At 41.9% G+C, this 24,474-nt stretch overlaps 2 protein-coding genes across 4 annotated transcripts in view; one reads left to right on the forward strand and one right to left on the reverse strand.

Moving 5' to 3' along the window:
* Nucleotides 1–1,729: 1,729 nt before the first annotated feature.
* wdr47a (WD repeat domain 47a) lies at nt 1,730–19,738 on the forward strand. Its single transcript, XM_034703439.1, has 17 exons — nt 1,730–2,119; nt 5,284–5,453; nt 5,743–5,826; nt 6,889–6,973; nt 8,641–8,772; nt 8,929–9,105; nt 9,194–9,705; nt 9,800–9,917; nt 13,059–13,240; nt 14,041–14,286; nt 14,374–14,434; nt 14,649–14,806; nt 15,081–15,250; nt 15,352–15,522; nt 15,821–15,952; nt 16,056–16,274; nt 18,182–19,738. The coding sequence occupies exons 2-17, from the start codon at nt 5,296–5,298 to the stop codon at nt 18,322–18,324; spliced, it is 2,748 nt and encodes a 915-aa protein (XP_034559330.1). The 5' UTR covers nt 1,730–2,119; nt 5,284–5,295; the 3' UTR covers nt 18,325–19,738.
* Nucleotides 19,739–19,944: 206 nt separating this feature from the next.
* gpsm2 (G protein signaling modulator 2) overlaps nt 19,945–24,474 on the reverse strand; it is a 17,250-nt gene continuing 12,720 nt past the window's right edge. For all 3 annotated transcript variants that reach the window (XM_034703417.1, XM_034703414.1, XM_034703416.1), the window contains 8 exons: nt 24,073–24,228; nt 22,796–22,904; nt 22,532–22,661; nt 22,367–22,443; nt 22,055–22,243; nt 21,784–21,943; nt 20,854–21,044; nt 19,945–20,732 (listed from right to left, as the gene is read on the reverse strand). In XM_034703417.1, the coding sequence (XP_034559308.1) occupies nt 20,556–20,732; nt 20,854–21,044; nt 21,784–21,943; nt 22,055–22,243; nt 22,367–22,443; nt 22,532–22,661; nt 22,796–22,904; nt 24,073–24,228 (1,189 nt within the window). In that variant the 3' untranslated portion in view covers nt 19,945–20,555. The remainder of the gene's footprint in view (nt 20,733–20,853; nt 21,045–21,783; nt 21,944–22,054; nt 22,244–22,366; nt 22,444–22,531; nt 22,662–22,795; nt 22,905–24,072; nt 24,229–24,474) is intronic.

The raw sequence follows: 24,474 nt of genomic DNA on the forward strand, positions 1-24,474 counted from the left end.
TTTTAACTGTTATCTTATTCTATTTTATGTATTAATTCATTTATTTATTAAATTTTTATTTATCTACTCAGTTTTATTGATATTTTTAGCCTTAGTTTTATTTTTCAACTCTTATCCTTACCCTTTTTAAATCTATTCATTTTAACTATTTGTATTCTTAATTTTGTTGCTTTAACTTATTTTGATTACACATATTATATTTTGGTGTGCATTGGTCTCTATTTAATTCAATTTTATGTTGTTCCTATTTTTAATTTGTATTATTACTATTTTTCTTATTATTATTATTGTCCCCTAATATGTCTTGCCTTTGTTTTATTTCTGCTTCTTTCTTTTTTTTCAATCGCTGTAAAGCACTTTGGGTTGCATTTGATTTGTATGAAAGGTGCTATATAAATAAAGCTTGATTGATTGATTGATTGATTGATTGATTGATTGATTGATTGATTGATTGATTGATTGATTGATTGATTGATTGATTGATACTATACAATACTATACTATGAGTGCAATTAATTCTTGTATTTTTGTGGGTACTTCTCACAAAAGGGCTTTGTGTACTCTCTGAAGTTAATTAAACCATTACAAGGTTTCTATGGACAAAAAACATAAATAAGGGAAGTTCCCCTCTCCCTCCCTCACCCATTGTTGTCCACGCCTCTGTTTTTGTCATCAATTTTAATCTGTCTGAAAAACATTTATTTCTATTATTATCAATCTACAGAATATACTTGGCCTTATGCAGGGGCATCGCCAGACCCCCTTTACTGGGGCACGTGCCTCAGTATAAATGAGCTGTGCCCCAGTATCAAGGAAAATACTTTAGGCGCAGTTGTTTATGCGTTGCATCCACCGCAGTGTTTCCCATACATTCATTAATTCCTAAACAAGTGAAGTCCCACTATCCCCAGCACTGCTTTGGGTTAAAAGAACCATCATTAAATTCACAATGGTTTGAAAGCTTTTCCTGGTTATAATATTCTGTAAATAGAGATGCAGCTTTTTGTTTCTCATGTAGGATGTTTGGTAAACACATGAAACATGACACATTTGTGAGCACTGGTTTCACTAACTGGAAAAAAGCTCTGGATCTCTTTAGAGGGCATGAGAAAACACCTGCCCATAAAAAGTGTGTGTGTGTGTGTGTGTGTGTGTGTGTGTGTGTGTGTGTGTGTGTGTGTGTGTGTGTGTGTGAGTAAGGGGAAATATTATTATTATTATCTCTTTATTTAAACTCGAAGATCATTGAGAGCAAGCCCTCATTTACAATGACGACGAGTATATAAAAGAAACATTAAAATGCATGACAAGCAAATAAAAGATATAACCCTAAAAGAATGATGATCAATTAAAAACAGACAACAATTAAAAGTAATGTTACAACCATTGAAAAAATAATGTTACACAAAGTCAGTGAAAACAGGTACAATCAGAGGTTAAAAAATTTAAAAGTAATGATTTAAAATGATTAAAAGAAACCAGTGCATTTATTTTTAAAGTGCTTTGCAGGGAGTTCCATGCAGATGGTGCAAATAAGCAAAAGGCAGATTTTCCCAGCTCAGTAGGGGACCTGTGCCCCAGTAGAGCTTTATGCCTAGCAACGCCCCTGCTATACTATACTATACTATAAGTGCAATTCTTGTATTTTTGTGGGTGCTTCTCACAAAAGGGCTTTGTGTATTCTCTGAAGTTAAACCATTACAAGGTTTCTATGGACAAAAAAACATAAATAAGGGAAGTCCCCTCCCTCACCCATTGTTGTCCACGCCTCTGCTTTTGTCATCAATTTTAAGCTGTCTGAAAAACATGTATTTCTATTATTATCAATCTACAGAATATACTTGGCCCTATGTATTGCTGACATGTTGCTGCTCCTGATGTGAGGCGTCTGGAGGATGTAGGGAGGCGGTGCTCCTGCAGGCAGCAGGCGGCAAGCAGGCAGGCAGGGCTGGGCAGCAGCAGCAGCAGAGCGCAGAGGAGCGGCGCAGAAAGAGACAGCAAGGAGGGGAGACAGACGGACAACACAACCACCATACGAAGAGGTACCGTCGTGACAGCGTCTGTCCGCGGAACGGAAACACCCGGGGAGGACTGCGTTTTCATGCATTTGTAGAAACAGGTGAGCATTGTGAGCGGAATCTGTGTTTTTGTTGGGAAAGCTGTCAGTGCGTACCCCGCCCGGACAGCAGCAGCTAACTAGCGGATGATGCCTCACTCCCCTCGGCCCTGCGAGCTAACAGTCCCCCTCCACCGACCATCCAGACGATAAATTACCCAGCTTTGTAGAAGCTCTTATGGTAACTAGCTATATATTTATATTGCTGTAATCCGCTCTCTATATCCAGACGCCTTTCCCTGCTAACAGTAACATAAGCTTCTTACAGTGATTGACTTGGTGCCAGTGTTATTAGCTAACCATCTCATGCTAGCTTAGCAGGTCTGCAGTGCCCCTGTGCTTAAGTCTGTTATTTGTCTAAAGGAGCTCAATAGCTGATGGTTTGGACAAATATGAAGCTCACACACCCTGATGGATAACCATGCTTGTGTCACTGACTTCCATGTGTTATAAGATGTACTCTGTTAACACAACATGTGGGAGATAGTGTATCCTGTCAAAGTTAGAAACCTGCTATTGTGATTCAACATCTGTTGGTCCACCTTCTGTAAACACCATCTGTTTATGTGACAAGGGACTACACATTTTACACACTGCTATTAATAAGCTTAACCCTCCTGTTCAAAAATGTAATAAAATGTTAAAAGTATTATTTCTTATTTCTAATGGCACAGTGGATGAAAGGCTAGTGGTATCCAGAGGTTCCTTCCATCTTAGGTGTTATATGCCTCCCAAACCAGCTATTGTTAATTAAACTATTATATTTATATTTAGGGCTTTTCAATGTACATTTAAAAAAGTTTTGACATGAATTTCATCCAAAACGAGTGAGTTATCCTCATTGAAGCATGATCTGTGAGAATTAAAGAACACCATATCACTAAACATTGATTTAAATGGTTAGTAATGGAGTTAGTAATGAGATTTAAAAAATGTTTATTGGGATTTTTTGGGGGGTTCGGACACTTTCGGATCATTAAATATGCCCCAGCTCAAGTTGACCCAGGAACATTATTGCTGTCCCTAAGAAACGAACATAATAGGAGGGTTAAGTCGATGGGAGGTTGCTCGACTTCATCTACACTTAAAAAAATATAGCCAGTTTCGCATTGCTGTGGTTAAATCAAATGCATGAAAGCGTTAAAATGTCTCAGACCATTTGGAGAACACCACCATTTTACTGAGTAGCCTAAAGAGAGGTTTAACATGCTGCAAATCACAACAAACTGCTGTGTTGTCAGGTTATTCACCTTTGATCTCCAGAAGTTAAAATGTAAAGAAGTACTTTGGGATAGGTGACCATGCAGTTTGAGTGTCAGTCATGCAGTTTGAGTGGACTGTAACAAAAATAAATGTCATTATTATTAGTACATTCAGTCCCATAATGCACTTTAGATGCTTTTCTTTGAAGACACATTCAATTTCATCCATTATTATTTAAGTATCTGCATTTTAGATGCTTTCTGCAAGAAAAACTTACCAATAGTTCAGGGCAGAATCAGAATCAGAATCAGCTTTATTCGCCAAGTATGCTTGAACACACAAGGAATTTGACTTCAGTAAACTGTGCTCTCTTTGTACAAGGCAGAATAGGAATAAGAATAAGAACTACAATAAAAAATTAAATAAAAATATAATAACAATAACCTTAGCTATAAATACAAAGAAACAACAAATAGGCTTGACTAATATGTACAGGCGAAAATAATATGATAAAGTGCAGTGGTGAGTTGCAGAGGTAGTTTTACATTATAAAATAGAAGTTAAATAGTACAAAAAATAGAAATATGGAATTCTGCTTTGAGAATTGTTGCATTGTGTATCTGCATGTATATTTACAGAGAGTATTTATCTGACAGGTGTGACACTGTTATGGTTTAGTGTTCATCAGAGAGACAGCCTGGGGGAAGAAACTGTTCTTATGACGGATTGTTTTGGCGCACAGTGATCTGTAGCGCCTGCCGGAGGGGAGGAGTTTAAAGAATTTGTGTCCAGGGTGTGAGGGGTCAGCAGTGATGCTACCTGCCCGTTTCCTGGCCCGGGACCGGTACAAGTCCTGGATGGGGGGCAGGTGGACACCGATGATTTTTTCTGCAGTCCTTATAGTCCGCTGCAGTCTGTGTTTGTCTAGTTTGGTTGCAGAGCCAAACCAGACAGTGATGGAGTATGGTTGTTATCAAATTGTTATCAAAACAGTAAGGATATTTTTCTTGTTTGTTTTTTTCTTCTTGTCCTTTTATTTTATTTTTTTTACGTTTTTATTAGATTCAGCCAACATTACAAAACAACAATGCAGCCATCAGACTCAGAGACAAAAAAGACATAAACAAGATTTTTGAACTTCTTGTCCTTTTAAAGTATTTAATCTGGGAAATAGCACAGACCAGTCACAGCGTTGAAGGTAATAGATGGACGTACCCCTTAAATACAGGAAGTGATTCTCACATTTACAAAATAAAACTTTCAGGTGAAAAATCACACATAAATAGAATCACATACTGAAAGGGGGTCAGTATAGCATCCCAAACAGCGAGGTGTCTCAAACTCGCACTGAGATGGCTGATTTCAGAAATGAGATGAAGGATAAATTCAGCAGAGACCACATGAAAGACATTGAGGAGAAGTGCATCGCCGTAAAGACATCATATGACACACTTGTTTTGATATAAATCAAGATGTGATCAATGTTTTTTGCAAAATCATGTCTGAATAATTAAGCTTATGATCAAATATATATCATACTCATGTGTGCTGTATTCTGGTTTTATGCTTTATCTGCGGTGCTGTCATCGTTTTGGTACAAAGTTGTTTAAAATTGTTGAAATACGCTTTCAATTTTGATCCCAGATATCAAAACCAGCATCGTCGTGAGCATTTCCTTTGATTTCTGTCCACCTTGGCTGTTTTTGTCAAAAAAAATGAAAAGGAATGGTTCAACTTTCAGATATTTCCAGTGTTGTCTTGTTGTCTATTATAATTATAGAAATGTTGTATGCGATGAATAATATACACTGGCATACCTGTAGGTACATAATGAATGAACAGCACAGCCTGCATTGATCACCTCAGGGTTTTGTTGTGCCGGCAGCATGAAGCCACACAGAAACTGTGCTGTTGTATTTTTCAGTAGTGTCAGTGATTTGCTCACTTGTGATTTTCATGTGCAGCCCGTCGTCACCATGACAGCGGAGGAAACCATCAATGTGAAGGAGGTGGAGATCATCAAGGTGATCCTGGACTTCCTCAACGCCAGGAAGTTGCACATCAGCATGTTGGCCCTGGAGAAGGAGAGCGGCGTCATCAACGGGCTCTATTCAGACGACATGCTCTTCCTCAGGTAGATGAAGTCGACAGCAACAAACAAACCAACAGCGCAGTCTGGAAACTTACACCTCACTTTGTAGATCTAAAAAAGCTTTGTACTATGAGGCTGAAACAGCAGGCAGCTATTCTGATTTCAAGTTTAGCCTGTCTTGTTTCCTCTATGTGGAGATAGTATTACACTACACCTCTGTTGTAGATGTGATTGTTCTTCCTGTAATTCTACATTTTGGTATTTCACCTTCGCAGTGTAAGTTGTTCATTAACAGATTGTCTTGTAGTGACCTCCTTTTTTTCCCTTTCAGGCAACTGGTTCTTGATGGCCAATGGGATGAGGTCCTACAGTTCATTCAGCCTCTGGAGTGTATGGATAAATTTGACAGAAAAAGGTTTGTTTATTTGTCAAGTTAAATTTGTTGTTGACTTGCACATACAGTGGATATCAAAAGTCTACACACCTCTGTTAAAATGCCAGGTTTTGTAATGTAAAAAAATGAGACCAAGATAAATCATGTCAGAACTTTTTCCACCTTTAATGTGACCTATAACATGAAAAACTCAACTGAAGAAAAAATTGAAATCTTTTAGGGGGAGGAATAAATAATAAAAAATAAACTAATGTGGTTGCAGAAGTGTACACACCCTCTTATAACTGGGGATTTAGCTCTGTTCAGAATAAACAATCACATTCAAACTCTTGAAAAATAGTAGTCAGTATTCACCTGTCACAATTTATGACTGACTACTATTCTTCATGTTATAGGTCACATTAAAGGTGGAAAAAGTTCTGACATGATTTATCTTGGTCTCATTTTTTTTACACCACCAAACCTTGCATTTTAACAGGGGTGTGTAGACTTTTGCTATCCACTGTATTTGACTCCTTTGGTAGAGGTTGATGGTGCTAAACCCAACAGGAGCAAAGTTAAACCAAGCAGCAAACCTCCGGTCCAATGCAGAAGTGCTAAAAACTGCAGTTCATCGAGGATCCGCTTGAGGCTGACTCCGGAAGTACCGGAAACCACATACACACAAATTCAAAAAAGCCGATCTTTACAGCAGAAATAAACATGTTTACAGCCTGGTACAAAAGACGAGTGCAGCCTGGATAGCTCATTTCTCAATCGGCACACACTGTGAGGGGGTTGAATTTTCTAATGCGGCAATTTCGAAGATATTGAGATTACGAGTCTTCCAATGAGAGGCACAGCTGACTTGATTGACAGGCGGGAACACTGTATTTGTCGGCTAGGAGGCTCAAAGCCCGCCTCTTTACGTCACAATTGCTCAACAGCAGCAATATGGCCTCAAAACAGCGTTTCAGAAACAGATGGGTGACGTCACAGATCCTACGTCCATATTTTATACAGTCTTTGAGTTAAAAACAAGCAGCATTCACACTGAAATGTATTTATGCCACAATTTCTAACATCAGCTTTGTGACGTCTCAGGTTTCGTTACATCATCCTGAAGCAGAAGTTTCTGGAGGCTCTGTGTGTGAATAACGCCATGTCTGCAGAGGATGAGCCGCAGCATGTAAGTCACCACTCTGACATGTTGTAAATCAACCAATCGTCTGTGTTTTTATTGCTCTGAGAGCCTCCAAAGCACCAACTTGCATTCTCTATCTAGTGCATAGATGTTGTAACCGGGCTGTTTTGTCTTCACACTGACTGTCACTGGTTGTTGAGGTAGTAAACAAAAAGGTGTGCATGTTTTTTGATTCATGTGAGCTGAAACCACTTCTCTACATGCTATCTGAACAAACCTCTGAACGTCTGTTTGTAAAGTGAGGAGGAGGAGGCAGGTTGGTGCATGTGCATGACATTTGCATGCAGGGAGTGATGTCGGTATTGGCGACTCTGCGGTGTAAGACCTGTCTGGATTATGTTGTATAAGTGCACCTCTGTAACCTAGTCTTGTGGGAGAATCTGTTCAGCAGCTGTGATATCCTATCCACAGCTGAATAGATTGCAAGACAATAAAGGTGCAGCCATCTGCTGCCTGTTATTGTCAGAGCGGTAGAATGCACCTGCTCAGACTTTTTGATTATAGCAGTGTCTGTTCAATAGCATAGCAATAGATAGCATATACTAATGTTGAATACATTTTCTGTTGATAAGTTGCAAAAAAGTCACCGTAAGAAATGCATGATGACACTGATACGTTGACTCTGGTTGCCACTTTGTCCTAAAACCTGTGCTATATTTCGTCACAGATGGATTCACTGAATCAACACGTGAGAGGAGATAAGCGCGACTAGCAAAGACGTTTCAACACGGCTTAAAAATCGTTTTTAACTCAAAAAGCTGTGGCAGAGATCGGCGGTGTTTTGGTTTAAACCGCGACCCTGTTAACTGCCGACTTTCAGCCGGATGTATCCCTCATAAACGTCTTTAGACGATCATTAAAAATCTGATGTGGATATTGAATCTTAAACTCCCTCTGTGTTTCATCAGCTGTGTAAACTCCACAAACACTGTTACGATCAGCTGAAGGCCTCCAGCTTACAATGTCACTTTTACAACCATAACACCGGGAGAGATGCATTCACTGTGGGCTGAGAGAAGACTACTGTTACAGACTCACAGCTTCTTCTTTTGAAAAGTACACACACATACAAGACAGATAGAACAAATGAAAGAAAGAGAAATCAAGTGAATTACAGATGTGTGTGATGTTATCGTGGACGATGGGAGGAATGAACACACTGTGGTTAATCTACCAATCAGACACGTTCAGCATTGCAGGCCCTGCTCCCCAAAAGCCCCAGGACCTTTGAAAAGTACTACCCCCCTAGCAGGGGCTTTTTAGGGGGGAGATTATCTACACCTGAACTACCGTCGGTCGAAACGCCCATAGTTCCAGGGTAAAGTTCCTCTGGTCGAAAAACGCCTATAGTGAACCGGTGTACATGCAGTCGAGTGCTGAGGAATGTTATTGTTTGTTTGTTATTTGCCAGCAGTGACTTTTCAGAAGGGTGCAGGACCAAAAAAATCTAGAATGATGACCATAAATCTATCGCCTTATTCATGTTGGTCTTGAAGCTGGTCTTTTTTTCATCTCTCGTTGTCTCCAGTGTGCAGCTGGATATGTAACTCTTTTAGGGAGAGCAGTGTTTTTCTACCTCTGAGGTGCTTAAGAGACAGTTCTGCTCGGTCATCTGTGACAATCTAAAATCTTTCTTATGTTTTCTTTTGCAGCTTGAGTTCACCATGCAGGAAGCAGTCAAGTGTCTCCACGCCCTGGAGGAGTTCTGTCCCACTAAAGATGACTACAGCAAACTGTGTTTGCTCCTGACGCTGCCTCGCCTCACAAACCACGCTGAGTTCAAGGCAAGACATCTGAAAGTGGATTGAAGCAGAAATGTTTCAGGAGGAGAGACACTTGAACAAGTTTCCAGTTTTCTACAAAAACAGCTGTGTGTTTTGTTGTAACTTATGTGTTCTACCAACGTGTGGATTGCTTATTTCTCTGTTTGTGTCCCTCAGGATTGGAACCCGAGCACAGCCAGGGTGCAGTGCTTTGAGGAGGCCTGCACCATGGTAGCAGAATTCATCCCTGCTGACAGGAAGCTGAGCGAGGCTGGATTCAAGGCCAGCAGGGATCGACTCTTCCAGCTGCTCCTCAAGGGAGTCCTCTATGAGTGCTGTGTGGAGTTCTGCCAGGTTTGCACTACTTCACCTGAACATAAATAAATGTTGTTTGGTGAAATGACAAGTGTTCGATTACATCTGAGTTGTGTCTAATGTGCAGAGCAAGGCGACAGGAGAGGAGATCACAGAGAGCGAGGTGCTCCTGGGTGTTGATATGCTGTGCGGTAACGGCTGTGATGACCTGGACTTGTCCCTGCTCTCCTGGATGCAGAATCTCGCCCACACCGTCTTCTCTTGCGCCTTCGAACAGAAACAACTTAACATCCATGTGGACCGCTTGGTGAAGCCTGCAAAGACCGGCTACGCTGACCTCCTCACCCCGCTCATCAGCAAACTGTCTCCGTACCCTTCCTCCCCGCTGCGTCGCCCACAGTCCGCCGACACCTACATGTCTCGCTCCTTGAACCCGGCGCTGGATGGGTTGTCTTACGGGCTGTCTGGCCAGGATAAAAGAGCGAGTGGTGGGGATGTACCTCCAGGGAAAGGTATCTCTCCCATGTCTCACTCGTTTGCAAACTTCCACTACCCCGGAGCGGGAGGCCAGAATCTGACCAGGAGTCTAATGATGGAGAGCTCAGACTGCCACAGCATCTTTGAGGAATCCCCTGAAACGTAAGCGTTTGTGGATCTCAAAACTTTTTTGTAGCGCTACAAGTATATTACGCTTCCTTGTCAGATAATCTCCTACTATGTTTTCTCTCCAAAGATCAAGGACAGACACGCCTGTGGATAAGATGTTGAGTTCAGGTGGAGCTCAGACTCTGCGTCCTGACTCAGCCCCAGGCGAGGACGCTCCACCTGCTGGCACTGCTGACAAAAATGAGGTGAGCGTCTCTTTTTTTCAACGAGTTAGACCTGATTTATATCACACATTGCTGAACAAGTGCTTTACTTTGTTATGGCCCCGCATTGTTTTCCGTCGATGCTGGGTGTTGGCTGCAGTGGCGGCGGTCTATATATAGGTCAGTTGTGATGAATCTGTTTCAGTATGCTCTGTGTCTGAGTCATCATCCTGCAAGCCAGAGTAACAGCCTAGTCTCTGTCAAGCCTGACAGAGGTTTTAATAGAGTTTGCTCTAGTTTTGATCTGTTTGCTTTTCTGTTCATAATCATGTCATACCACTTAAATCTGTGTGAAAGGAGGAGAAGAGCTTTTTTGGAACAGACATGTTATGGCAACCTCTTGTCTGTAAATTTGCTCAGAAATCATAGAGCAGTGACGATCCTCATCCTATTTGAGACAGAATTTGCCTGAAAATTATAATGTCTTTAGAATTTCATCAGCATCAAAGTAGGGGAGAACGGGGTTGGTTGTCACACTTTTTACTGTTTTGATGATTGCTCATCATCAAAACATCTTTCAATAGTCATTCCTACATTAAATTGAAGCTTAAGGTGTTGGCTTGAAATGTTTGTCCCTCTCATTTTCCAACTAATTGTAACAAAGAGGCAATTAACTATCAAAGATACTCTGGAATTTGCTGTTAGCATCAAGGCTAACAACCATCTAACAGCTATTTAGCTAGCTAATAAAAATCTAAACTATAGCTTTCCCCTCACACTTTGTAAGGGTAACTTGTTTAGTTATAAACCCATCGTTTAAAAGCCTAGAAGAAAAATACTGAGAAGCTGAATATTTACAATTTGACATGAAAAACATAAAAAGCCCTCTCACCTCAAGTTCAGCTGTCTTACTCCAGAGAAGACTATGTAGGTGAGCTCTGATCCTAATTCTGGAAATGTCCATACCCCAATTTGAGAGACAGTGCCCTCTGGTGGCGACATATAACGAGTGTGCTGACCAACCCGTGTGACAACCAACCCCGTTCTCCCCTACTCCAGATATAATTTGATTCATAGCTTTGAGTAACAGTAACTGCTAAAGGCTGGGATGCATGCATCGAAAATTCGACCACCGAAAGTTTTCGGCTGAAATGCACTTTTGAGCCACTTTCATCCAAAAACTTTCGGTGGCAAAATTTTCGGTGCATCCCTAGAAAGACTTTTTTCCCTGAAACAACACGGCCGAAACAGAATGTTGTGATGACGCAAGCAAAATTCACGGTCAGTACGCGCTTGCCAGGATAAGGGCCAACATGCCTAAATCCGTTCTTCCTTTAATTGCAGCACTAAAGCATCTCCTAAGCAAAGAGGTTGAGACGGACCACGGAGTGAAAACAATGAAAAGTACACTCTTAGAGTCTGTCAGCACACGTTTCACTGAGATCTATTCAGATCCTCTGCACTTTATCGCGACTGTACTTGATCCGCGTTATAAAGATCATTACTTGGATGTGGGAATAAAGCAGCGCACACAAGAAATGATCCAGGCCGCGATGGATGCGGAGAACCCGCTTGGAGACGGAGAAGCACACAGTGCAGGAAGGAGAAGGAGAACAGAGTGCAGAAAAAAGAACCCGTCTCTCTAAACCAGATGAGGGGCATGCACCCTCGTTGTCTGATATGTTCAATGAGATCCTTGATTTTAGTGAGGTTAGTACACAGTCATAGCCATAAATGCAATGGTAGGGGAGACCGGGGACAGTTGTAACATTTTTGGACATTTCTGTCTATAACTTTGAGCTCTTTTAACCCAGTGTGTTCAAACTGCTACACAAACTAGCTTTAAGTGTCTGCTAATAAATGGCCTAGAACATGCCTGTGCAACACAAACAGAAAATGCATGGATTAATCTCAAATCCAAGGAGTGAAATGTTACAACTGTCCCTGGACTCCCTACTAATAATTGGTATAATAATTTCTTTCGGTGTTTCGGTTTTCGGCCTTTGTTTCCTCATTTTCGGTTTTTGATTTCTGCAAAAAGTTTTCATTTAGGGGCGCTGGTGGCCTAGTGATCTAAGTACCCCGCATACAGAGGCTACAGTCCTCGTCGCAGGAGTCACCAGTTCGATTCCCGACCGGTTGACCATTTCCTGCATGTCTTCCCCCGCTCTCTACTCCCTATATTTCCTGTCTCTCTTCAGCTGTGCTGTGGAATAAAGGCAAAAAAGCCCCAAAAAATATAACTTAAAAAAAAAATGAAAACAAATAATTTTCATTTTGGTGCAACCCTACTTATTTTGCTTACCTTTAAAGACACTACTAAATTAAATTAGAAAAATACAGGCTAAGAAATGGCAAGCAACGAGAAACAGATGACTGATGTCAGCCTTTATGTGGAATAGTTTCATTAAAAAGGAATTCATCATGGTCCTTTATTACTGCAGATTTTTTTTTTTTATTTAGTTATTGTAACTAGTAGCATTGAGTTTAAGAATCCATCCAGTAACAAAGGAGACAGCACAGGATGGAAACGCATGAAGAGAAGCCCAAGGGGATTTGTTTGAAGGGGACACGTGGTTTAAGATCTCAGGAGTATAAAAATGAGTCATTACGGCCCTCATGTTGCCTGTAAACACAGTGTTAACACAGTATCTGTTCCTGTCTGTCTCATGCTTCTATTCTGGGCCCCCTGTGCAGCTCGGTGTGAAGTTAGTGCTTCGCCCTGCCTTCCCCGTCACCCAGGAGACACATAAAGAGGCCAGGAACAGAGGCAGACTTTGGGGCCTCTCTGATCTCACTGTCACGCTCCTGCCCTCTCCTTCTTGTTTTTCATTTTAGCCCCCCGTCCTTTTTTTTTTTTACTGAACTGGCACAGTGCCATTGTGCATCCTTTCTCCAAAAATACAGTAGAGCTTTCACGTCAGAAATTCAGCCCAGGAAGCCGAGGACAGAGAGAGGAAATGACCTGTCATCAACTCTCAGTCTCATATCCCTCCTCTAATACCTGAGCTGACAGAAGAATAGGGAGGAGCAGGGTTCATGTGATCATAATGCTGCCTCTATAAAGTGTTTATAAGAGTTGGTAGTGACCTTCTTTTGTTGTTAGAACATATAAAATAATGGAAAGAAAGTAAAAGGATTTTTCTCTAACATGTAAGATGTTTTCTTTTATCTGTTCCCCAGCTTCGGGACTCAACAGAGAAGTATGAGGAGTTCTATCGGCAGCGTCTTCGAGTGCAGCAGCACCTGGAGCAGAAGCAGCAGCAGAGGCAAATGTACCAGCAGATGCTGCTGGAGGGCGGAGTCCAGCAGGAGCCTCCCCCCAGCGACATGCAGCACAGCCTGACAGAGAAGTTCCTCAACAGGTACACACATTGGTTATCTAAATTATTACTCAGTGCTCACCAAACTGTGCCCCATATTTTAAAATCTGCCTGTTCTATGTGAGGGTGGCTCTGGTGCAGCTTGCTAATTACTGTTTGGTTTCTAATATCTGCAAACAAAAGAGAAGCAGCTGTCTGACAAGTAGACATGTTAAGGCCCTGATAATTATGAGTCCCAGGTGGCATTCCCTGCATGACAAACACCTCCCCCCCCAAAAACCTGCCTCCAGTCCCCTCTGCACCATCTGTGGTGAAAAGCTACAGCACATCACAAGGTGGGAGCGCAGAATCCTGCGTGAGTTATACACAAATGTTACACCCAGAGTCAACAAGAAAATAGCACCCGACAGTGAGTATGAGACAAAAATAACATGGGAAATGTGTCGATGGTTTTTTTTTTTTGCTCCGTCACGGGGGACAAAGGCGCTTTGATCGTTCCTCCACAGCCCCTGCAGTCCTGTCTCTCCCCTGTCTCTCCCTGTCTCTGTATCCCCTGCATTATTCACAAGGGAAGCTGTGCATAATGACATCATTACTTGAGTTTGCATTGTCCTCTGCCCTTTGTTGTTGTAACTAGAATTAACAATCCTGCAACCCATTCGGTGTACAGACAATGTGTAAGCAAAAGTAAAATTTCCTTTTCCTTCAAAAATGATGAAAGGACAAGAAAAAAAGAAAGACGCACAGCAAAAAGTTACAAAAAGTAAGATAGAAATGGAAAAGGTGAGGATTCAGGGAGACTGTTAATATCAATCTATATTTCTCTTTGTGTGTCTCCTTAGATCCATCCAGAAGCTGGAGGAGCTCAATGTGGGGATGGAGAATTTAGGGGAGGAGGTGAAGTCTCTGACACAGCAGTGTAATGGAAATGGGAACCCGCCTGCCTCTGAGGACAATAACAACCCTCCGCCTGAATCCCCCAAGGAGAGCAGGACCATAGGGGGAGGGGTGCTAAGCAGCACCCCACAACACACAGTAGGGGGCCGCACAGTCCCACCCCCTAATGAGTCCCCTGTCATATCCCAGAGGTACTGTGAAAAATCTATTGATGTTTACGCCTGTTCATTGTCCGCTTGAATTTGAGGATCACTGTGTTTGTGTATTTTTTTGAACAGTGGACAGATAAACAAAGATCAACAAGAAGACTCTCCTGGCAGCTTAACCAGAAGTAAAGAGGTAAACATAAACATCTAAACTCAGTCCAAATTAAAATAATTGTGGTTAAACCTGCTTTAAATCCTTCCCCAGTATGCTAATTGGGCATTTAGCTAATCAGATTATTACGGTTTCAGCTTAGATTTCATGCTAAAAAAATCTAAAAGTAGATTATACTGCTAATTATACCACATCTGTGCAGTGCTTAGTTGTTATATATGTGTGTTTGTTTCAGGGTGAGAAGGAAAAAAGCCTGTTTGTACCGGTGCATACGCTGGAAGACACTCAGGCTGTTCGAGCTGTTGCCTTTCACCCGTCTGGATCCCTCTATGCGGTGGGATCGAACTCCAAAACTCTACGTGTCTGCGCTTATCCAGAAAATATAGATCCAAGGTAACATAGACAGTCAGCAACCATTTTTCTTTTTATGATCAGTCTTCCTTTTTGTGATCTTTTCACTGAAAACCTAGGTGATACAGGGTCTTAAAAACACAACAAGGTCCACGCGGATCATAAACTGAAGCTGAGGAAGACTCTAAACATACTGATCACAATCACACTCATACTACCCAACCCGTGACGCTGGATTGTCTTTACATTGCAGTTTGCTTATCTAGTCTTCCTTTGTCTGTCTTTCCTCTCTTCTCTTTTTTTTCCCTGTCCACAGCAGTTCAAGTCCAATAAAGCAGCCAGTTGTCCGCTTCAAGAGGAACAAACACCACAAAGGATCCATTTACTGTGTAGCCTGGAGTCACTGTGGACAGCTTCTGGCGACAGGCTCAAATGACAAATATGTCAAAGTCCTTCCTTTTAGTGCCGAGACATGTAATGCCACAGGTGAGTAGACCAAAGGCTGATGACAGTCTGATTCTTTGATGTAATGTAAAGTATAGACAGTGCAATAAGTGTGTTTTTTTTTCTATCTTTGTGTCCTGCAGGCCCAGACCTGGAGTTCAGCATGCATGACGGCACCATCAGAGACCTGGCCTTCATGGAGGGTCCTGAAAGTGGAGGAGCCATCTTGATCAGCGCTGGAGCTGGAGACTGTAACATCTACACCACCGACTGCCAGAGAGGGCAGGGTCTGCACGCCCTAAGCGGACACACAGGTACACACATCATGAAAGAGTCATGAAAATGAGTCAGCCACCTCAATCCATCATGAGCATTGCACATCGCAGTATTTAGCTAGTTATAGTGGCAAGGAAAAACGTCCTTTTAACAGGCAGAAACCTCAAGCAGAACCAGACTCATGTTAGACAGCCATCATGCCTCAACAGAGTTGGGTCTTGAAAGAGGGATAGAGGAGAATAAGAGATAGAGGGAGCGGTGATAGTGATGAGACGAGTAGGAGAACATTTCGCCCAAACAAAGTGTGTAACCTGTTGTTTTGATGTTGATGTTCAGGTCACATTCTCTCACTGTACACGTGGGGAGGCTGGATGATTGCCTCAGGCTCACAAGACAAGACGGTGCGTTTCTGGGATCTCAGGGTGCCCAGCTGTGTCCGAGTAGTGGGAACTGCTTTCCACGGCTCAGGTATGAGAAATGTCTCGTCAGATCAAATACAAAGTCCTCTCAGTGAGTCTGTACAAAATGATGTTCCTGATATGGAGAACTGTTTTTGTTTTTTCCTTCACAGGCAGTCCTGTTGCTTCAGTAGCAGTTGATCCAAGTGGCCGTCTCCTAGCAACAGGACAGGAAGACAGCGCATGCATGCTGTATGATATCCGAGGAGGTCGAATCGTGCAGGTGTACCGGCCTCACGGCAGCGACGTGCGATCAGTCAGGTTCTCCCCAGGAGCACACTACCTGCTTACAGGATCTTACGACACCAAGGTCATGGTCAGCAACCTTCAAGGTAGGTCTCACCTCCTGCTCACATGTTTGCAGTGCAGTTAAAGTGAGTAAAGAGAGCACCTTTAAGGCCAAATTCCACCAGATCCGTCTCCGGTCCATCTCCTGTGTTATCGTTAGATCGTTTTTAACCTAACTATGACAACAAAATGTCATTTAGAGCGGAGTTAGGCCTGGAGTCAACAGGTCAGAGGTTTTTAGAGGCTGATAAAGACAACATGGACGAGGAGAGGAGGAGGAGAATCCTTGATTCAGTGATTGCCGTGGGAAAACCTGGCCACATGACTGTCTGGCGGTTCTGTTCTGTGCTGCGTTCTGGTAACGCAACCAAGTGGGTGTTGACGGACGAAAGAGCACAGAGCCGGACCAAAATGGATCGGTCACAGATCTGGTGGAAGTCCTGTGTTAGAGTTACATGTAGGCTGGAGGATGATGTGAAACTTGATATCCCTATACAATAGGTAACGGAGGATGACAATTTAAAGTTAAAATGAGCGGTAGGATTCTTTTATATTATAATAAATCCAGAATCTTTAGGTCTTGTAGTTGGTCAGGCAAAAAAAAGGAGCTTGAAGACCTGAATCTGGTCTTTGTCAAGCTGCTACAGGCATTTTTAAATAGTTCATAAACTACATAAAGTATTTTTAGACTATAAGTAGAACAGGTTACCTGGCAGCATCATGCAGATGGGAAGACTCTAAGAAATGACTGCTCCCAGTCAGGAAATTGTTCAGTATTACCTAAGGTGCCAATGTGTGAGCTTTAAATGTGCTTGTTGGAGGTTAGATATTTCCCTCCTTTTCCAGCTGAGCTGCTGTATGTAGCAACATGTGTACTCTACAGACGTGACGGTAGTACGGGTGTGTTTGTATTGACATATTTCTGATGACAACATATGAACCAACACACACACCTGTAATCACACACTCGAACACAACCCGGAAAGAGAAGTTCAGAAATCCTAGAAAGATTGATCTAGTTTGTGAACCAAGGATGAAAAAGCATACATACCATTCTGTGTCATCCACATATGATTGATAAATGCATCATGGGAGTTTGCCAAAAGGAAAAAATATATATAAATACAAATGCAGTTAAAGCTGCTGTTGGTAGGAATGGTGTAAAAAAACGTTTCTTTTTTTCTGCTGGGTTTGAAGAAAATGTCATAATGCCCATCAGTACTCATCGGTAAGTGGAGTAATTTGAGACTATTGTGAAATCTCTGCGTTTTCCGAGGCCTTTTTCAACCAATGTTATTATTCCCCTGGTTCCCATTATGACAGACCAATCATAGCTAATCTCATATCCTCTGTCCTGATTGGTTAAGGGGTGGCCCCTACTACGTCCTCCGATTGGTTATAAGTCCGGCACTATCATGACTGTTGGGGGGCTCAGAGGAAATCTGGTTGGGAGGGATAGTGTTGACATTCGAAGTCCCTCTCTCTGAACAGATGTTTACTCTGTGACTACCAACAGCAGCTTTAATGTAACTCAAACATTTGACATTTGAGATAATTAGTTTGCAATTTTTGTGAATGTCACATTGCCACCTGTATGAAATGTTGAAAAAAGAAATGTGCAAAATTACCTGCAGTTCCACCACATCATTTAAGTTTTGACTCGTTTGTATATTATAGCCAGGAATGGAAATTTGAGTACATAATGCTAGATACTTTTTCAGCATTAAGACCCGGATTGTAAAGTACCTCAAACTTGCAGAATGGAAGATGGTGACTGAAAGCTTGGGCGTCATAAACCCCTTGGTGGCAAAATGTACATACCTATATTTGTTCTCCTGTAAATGTACAGTGAGAGGTCGTCAAGAATGCGGACTAGAACCAACTAAAACAGAGTTCAAACCTCTGGGAGATCCATTTCTTTAATAATCAGCCCGTTTGTTCGTTCTCTTAGGTGACCTGACGAAGCAGCTGCCTCAGACTGTGGTTGGAGAGCACGGAGACAAGGTGATCCAGTGTCGATGGCACACGCAGGACCTGTCCTTCCTCTCATCTTCTGCTGACCGCACTGTCACACTCTGGACTCACAACCCTTAACACAAGCACACAAACAAACACACACACACACACACACACAAACACACAAAACCAGTCTCTATAATTTAAAAGACACACATTCCCCCTAAAATAACAATCCTGCACTATCAACACTGTCACACCCCTTTAACACACTTACAGCTGAAACACACACATGTAGACACAAACAGGTGACTGAGCCTTCCCCTCCTGTCTTTAGGAAACCAAATGGATACAAGCCTGTGACACATCAAAAGCACACACATGCTGCATGTTTTCTTTTCTCTCTACACCTCTCACATCCTCTCACACTGGCTGATCACCCACAGGTCATTCATTATTCTCTCATCAGTTCATCCCTTCATGTGCTTTCCACCTACATCCTCACTCCTTCAACACACCTGTCAGTTACTGCATGAAGAGGTTAGACAGGACAGAGTGCTTTGTTCATGATGGTGCCTTCCTTGAGTTTTCATTACTAGAAAGGAAAAAAAAAACAACTAAAAAAACAAAAGAAAACATGGTCATTTTTTCAAGATCAAATTTTGTGAACTCATTTTGAGAAGTCCTACATTCCTCCTTCTTTGCATATCATTTTCTTACGTCTGCTGCTATTTTTTGGGACGAGAAGAAGAGTCGACTATCTTGTGTAAAATGTAAAATTTTCAGTGTCAGTGGTGAATTTTTCCCGTGAGGAGGCTTAAGTCTGTGGAAATCCTATCTGTCGATCAGTCAGCTGTTGCCTTCCCTGTAGGATGATGTACTCATGTCTAATGTTACTGCATTAACTACAACTCAAAAAAGTGTAAATTTATAGCTTGTGCATTTGTTTCAATTTGAAATCGGTGTTGCCGCGCTGGAGCTGTTCATGTCTTGCTACAGCTTGCTTGCAATGAAAGGTTGTGATTTTGTCGGCGTCGAAGGGAAAAACAAAGTGTAATAAGTGGTTCAGAGCCCTGGCATTTTTTCAGAGTTCATAATGCTTTGATTGGTCTACTGCTGTTATGATTTAACACCAGTAGGGGGCGGTCTACGCTCATAAGAAGGGTCTTAACGTGTGCACAAAGAGGACGGATAGGTGTTTGGATATTTATTCAGAAACAGTATTCTGGGCATATGCATTGTATTCTTTTCTTGTATTTGACATTCGCACTTTGTCTTCTTACATTGATTTACTGACAAAAAAGCATATTTAAGTTTGTATGTTAATGTATAGTGTATATTGTTTTAACAAATAAGGCCAAACTAATGCGTACATAGATGTATTTATTTCAGTTGTGTTTATGTATGTACAGTTATTATTAGTATGTTTTCAAAATGCTAGTGGCTCCTGTATTTAGCCTTTCTATTTCTTGTTTTTTAAAGTGACTTACTTAAATTAATTCAAGCTAACTCAAGTCTGCTGGTACGTTCAATAAAGTGTCTTTTACACAAATTGTATCTTGTGTTTTCGATTCACGTGCAGAGGCTGCAGTCCTCGTCGCAGGGGTCGCCGGTTCCATTTCCAGCCGGTCGACCATTTCCTGAATGTCTTCCCCCGCTCTCTGCTCCCCACATTCCCTGTCTCTCTTCAACTGTCCTATACAGTAAAGGCAAAAAGGCCAAAAATATAACTTAAAAAAAAAAGAAGTCAAAACAAGACGCTTTTACAAACGAGGCTTTATTCCTCAATGAAGAATGTCATACAAAATAGTGTATAGGCTGTACATGGGTTAAATTCATTCTTTTTGTTTAAAATACCTCTTCCCTTTCCTGACCACGATGAGTCTAAAACCAAAAAAAAACACACCCTCACATATGAACAAAATACATGGAAAGAGCACTGTACCTGTGTGTCCACACTGACTTCAACACCACAGAGTCACAGCCACATTTAGCGGTAGGACGGCAGTTAACAGAAACAAAACAATCATAAAAAGTACAATAAATACAAACACAACTACAGGTGTGTATTGAAAAATACACACATGGTGAAATGTAATTAGTAGAATAGATTCATGACAAATGAGGATTAAAAAAACACTTGTGTCCCTGAAACTACTGAGTTTGTTGATGTTGTGCAAGTTGTGCGAAACAAGTCCTTGTATAAATTGAGATATTTTTTTTGAACTACATACAACGCTGACAGTGCTTTGTTTAGTCGAGAAAGACGAAGGTAAAGAGACGAGGCTGTCCTGATCACCCACAGGGCGGCGATATCGTCCACGCCTTCATGAGATAAAAACAACCCGGCTCTCCCTTTAGTGCTACATTCAGTTGGAGTCAGGCCGGGCTGCCATGTTCGATGCCGAGGGCAGGGTGACACGCTGCTCGTCCATCCGTTTGGCCTGAGAGCGCATGATGAGGCTGAAGAAGTCCTCGTCTGGAACAGTCGGCCCGCGAACTGGAGGAGGAGGAGGTGCGCAGCGCTGGTCATCCAAACGGGACCCCTGGTGGAAGTGAAGGGAAAAGAGAGTCAGATGCAGTTTGTATTGCATGAACTGTACAATCATTCAGACAGGAGGTGATGTCCATTAGCCGTCTCCATCAGTGTCTGGAGTTATGAGGTACCTGGCACTTGACAAGCATATCAAAGAAGTCGTCGTCAGGCTCAGCGCTGTCAGCGTTGGCCATGAGGTGACTGAGCACCGCCTGGTTGCTGCCTTGATTGAGCCTGAGGCCGGGCAGGCTTCCCCCTGCTGCAGCTGACTCCTCTAACCGTCGGCCCGGGGCACCTGAGACGTTTGCAGACTCTGATACAGCTACAGATTAAAAGAATTAAACAAATGCCAAAGTAAGTTTTGTTTCAGTTTATTTACACCGTGTTCCAAATTATTATACAAAAGAGGAATGTCTCATGAACTGGCCTGCCTGCTCACCAGATCTCAACCCGACTGAGAACTTGTGGTCAATAATAAAGAAGATAATTTACAGTAATGGCAAGAAATACAGCTCAAAAGAGCATCTTTGGAAATCCATACAAGGTACAGCACACAGTGTCAGCAGAGAAGTCATCAGAAACCTCACTAAATCAGTTTACTAGTGACCTCTGACCCTCACTGAAAGAAAAGGAGGTTATATTGGACTTTAGATTTGAAATGTTTCAAAGACATTAACAGTTTTGTTTTGTATAAAAATCTAAAGAAAACTGTTGTTTTTGTTAAAGTTTGAATACAGCTGTAGTAAATATTATTATTATCAATCAATAGAACATTAAAAAGGGTGCCTAGTTTTTAATTTTCACAAGTTATAAACTCTTATCACCAACTTGCATAATAATTTGGCACACTCATTTCTGCAGATTCTGCATTTATTTAAAAATACAGCCGAAAAGCATCATTTTAACCACATAGCTGAAGAAATATATTCACTATCTGACTTCCTAACAAATTTGAAAACGACTTTTAACATAGTTTTTAAAATATTCACAAAAATGCAACTTGCATAATAATTTTGACACACGGTGTAGTGGGATGTTTGAGTGTGGATTCATGGACTTACATTTCCTGATGGCTCTGGGAGGCGACTCTGGCCCACTACTCAAAGATAACCTGCTGCCTTTATCTTGTATTGAGCAGCGTTGGTCGTCCATGCGGTTGCTTTGGAAACGGCTCAACAGGTCAAAGAAGCCCTCATCACCAAGTGTGTCAGGACTGAGCCGCTAATGAAGCACAAAGACAGGATCATGAGAAACTATAATTAATCTGGTTTTATAACAGCTGTGAGACACTTAAGATCAGGGCATGAGTGTGTGTCGCTCTGCATTGTGTACCTTCTGTGGTCCCTGTGCGGGCATCTGGCTGCTGTCCAGGGTGTTGCTGGTATCCTGGAGGACTTTACTAGAGCCCCCGGTCTTGTATTTCTTCCAACGCAGACGGTTGACAAAGAAAAGCTTGGAAGACGCCTTGGCCAGGGAGGGTTTGGACTGTTTGGTCAGGATGTCACTGTTCCACTTCTGACCCTGGATCAGTTGTGGAGGAGGAAACAAAAGACAAGGATGGAGAAGATAAACCAACCAGTCATCTGTGGTCCAAACATACCGACATGTTATGTTCACTCCATGTGACAGGAGGGATGTTCTTACATTCATCTTGTCTGGAGTGAGTTTCATCAGCTCCAGGTTCTCCATGCTGTGTCTCCTGCTCATCCTGGGCCTCGCTCCTAATGCACAGAAACAATGTTGGACCAACTACATTGCAAAAGCAACACTTAAACCTTTAAGTAATCAACAGTAACCTGACCAACACACCATGCAGGTTGTAGTCTGTGTCTTTATTCTCTGACAGCGTGGAGTTATTAGTGCTGTAACTCAGACCCAGAACCGTCTGGAGATCAGATACATTCATACGAGCCGTCAGCTCCCCGCTCCTGTCTCCAGTCTAGAAAAACAAAACATAAACACACATGCAGAGAGGTTGATAGTGCTGGAAAAAAATTTCTTCCTCTTACTTGTGCTTTTCAAAGTAAAACAGCTTAAAATACAATTTATACTGCCATTAGTTAGATGATTTACCTCTTTGCAGATCTCCAGGTGCTTCTCAGCAAAGTGCATGGCCTGGTCATGATTCCCCAGCGCAGTGTAAGCATTGCCAAGACTCCAGCAAGCACGACCCTCCCCAATCCTGCAAACAAAAGGGAAAATAGTTATACGTAGGGCTGGGCGATATTGAAAATTCGATATAGATAATTATCCCGATAAATATCAAATCATTAGTTCATTTATTTCATGCAGATTTTTGGGTCCTGAGTGAAAGTTGAAGAAACCAGACAGTTTGTTAGTTTGTATCTGGATTTAGTTTTCTGATGAACCTCTTGAATCAATCATTTCTGATGGTGCTAACAGGAAGCAGGTATTTTGTGTGAGATGAGATTTTTGTGAAGTTTTAGGATGGAAATTCTTATTTTTCTCAGATTGAGGTTATTTCCATAATTTGATTAAAATTTATAACAAATATATTTAAAATTGTGTACTGTGTATCAGTTTAGTAGAGTATTGTTTTGAGCTTCCCTTTTAGATTACTAAGGCAGAGTGATGTTGTTTCCTCAATGCCGTCTTCTTCTTCTGTCAAATGTTGGGTGTCAACCATAGACTGTATAAAATATGTCCGTAGTATCTGTGACGTCACCCATCTGTTCCTGAGCGCTGTTTTAAAGCCAATCAACGGCAGCAGCCATATTGGAAATGCGGAACTCAACCAGGCAGAGTGTGACGTAGTGTGAGCCTCTTAGCCAACAGCTATGTGTTCCCGACCGTGAGTCACGTCAGTCATGTCCTTATTTGGGCAAAAACTCGTAATCTTAATATCTTCTGGACCGTCACGTTAGAAAAAAATCACCCCCCGTAAAGTGTGTGCCGATAGAGAAATTAGCTACTTAGTGCCAAGCCGTTTTTTGAACCAGGCTGTAAACATGTTTATTAATGCTGCAAAGATCGTCTTTTTCCCATTCATGTCTATGTGGTTTCCTGTGTTTCTGCAGCCAGCCTCCAGTGGATTCTCAATGTATTGCAGTTTATAACACTTCCGCATGGGCTTCATCATTTGAGACCGGAGGTTGCCGCTTGGTGGCAACTAGCGTTTAAGGCTCATTAGCACCCCATCCATTTTAAGTGGCCGGGGGATGTAATTACATGTTTATTTACTACGAATATTTTATCGAAAATGTTTTATATTTATATCGAGAAAAATTATATCGCGATAATTAGCGTTATCAAATTATCGCCCAGCACTAGTTGTATGTATAGCACACATAAATGTTTGGGGTTTTTGCATGCTGCATGTGATTGTGTACCTGTCATTGAGGTCCTGGGCTATGATGAGGTGTTTCAGGTGGTAGTCTATGGCTCTCTCATAATCTTGGAGGAGTGTGTAGGTGTTGCCCAGACTGTAGCAAGCCTGAGCCTCCACAGCTCGATCCTTCAGCTGCCTCGCCAGCTGCAGAGTCCTCCTGACAAACAGACAGACAGACATGCTGCTTGAAAACACACCATTCAAACATCTTTTAGATGCTAATGAAAGAAGAAGTTGATCTGCATGGAAGCTTAGTTTATGCCTGATAGAGCAACCCCCCTAAAAATGATCTTGCACCACAGATAATTACTTCATACACACCCAACATTTAGCTCTTGTGTGCAGTAAGCAGTAATACAGATACACATCAAAGTTGATCATGTGCACAGTCAATCCCTCCTCC

The sequence above is a fragment of the Notolabrus celidotus genome, chromosome 15 (assembly GCF_009762535.1).
Source record: "Notolabrus celidotus isolate fNotCel1 chromosome 15, fNotCel1.pri, whole genome shotgun sequence".
Taxonomy (NCBI): Eukaryota; Metazoa; Chordata; class Actinopteri; order Labriformes; family Labridae; genus Notolabrus; species Notolabrus celidotus.

What these genes read in the sequence shown, in the direction of transcription:
- wdr47a (XM_034703439.1), top strand. Translation starts at nt 5,296, where the DNA reads ATGACAGCGGAGGAAACCATCAATGTGAAGGAGGTGGAGATCATCAAG. An exon ending in TTTGAGGAATCCCCTGAAAC is followed by an intron (nt 9,706 to 9,799) that starts GTAAGCGTTTGT and finishes TTCTCTCCAAAG; the next exon opens with ATCAAGGACAGACACGCCTG. An exon ending in ACAGAGAAGTTCCTCAACAG is followed by an intron (nt 13,241 to 14,040) that starts GTACACACATTG and finishes GTGTCTCCTTAG; the next exon opens with ATCCATCCAGAAGCTGGAGG.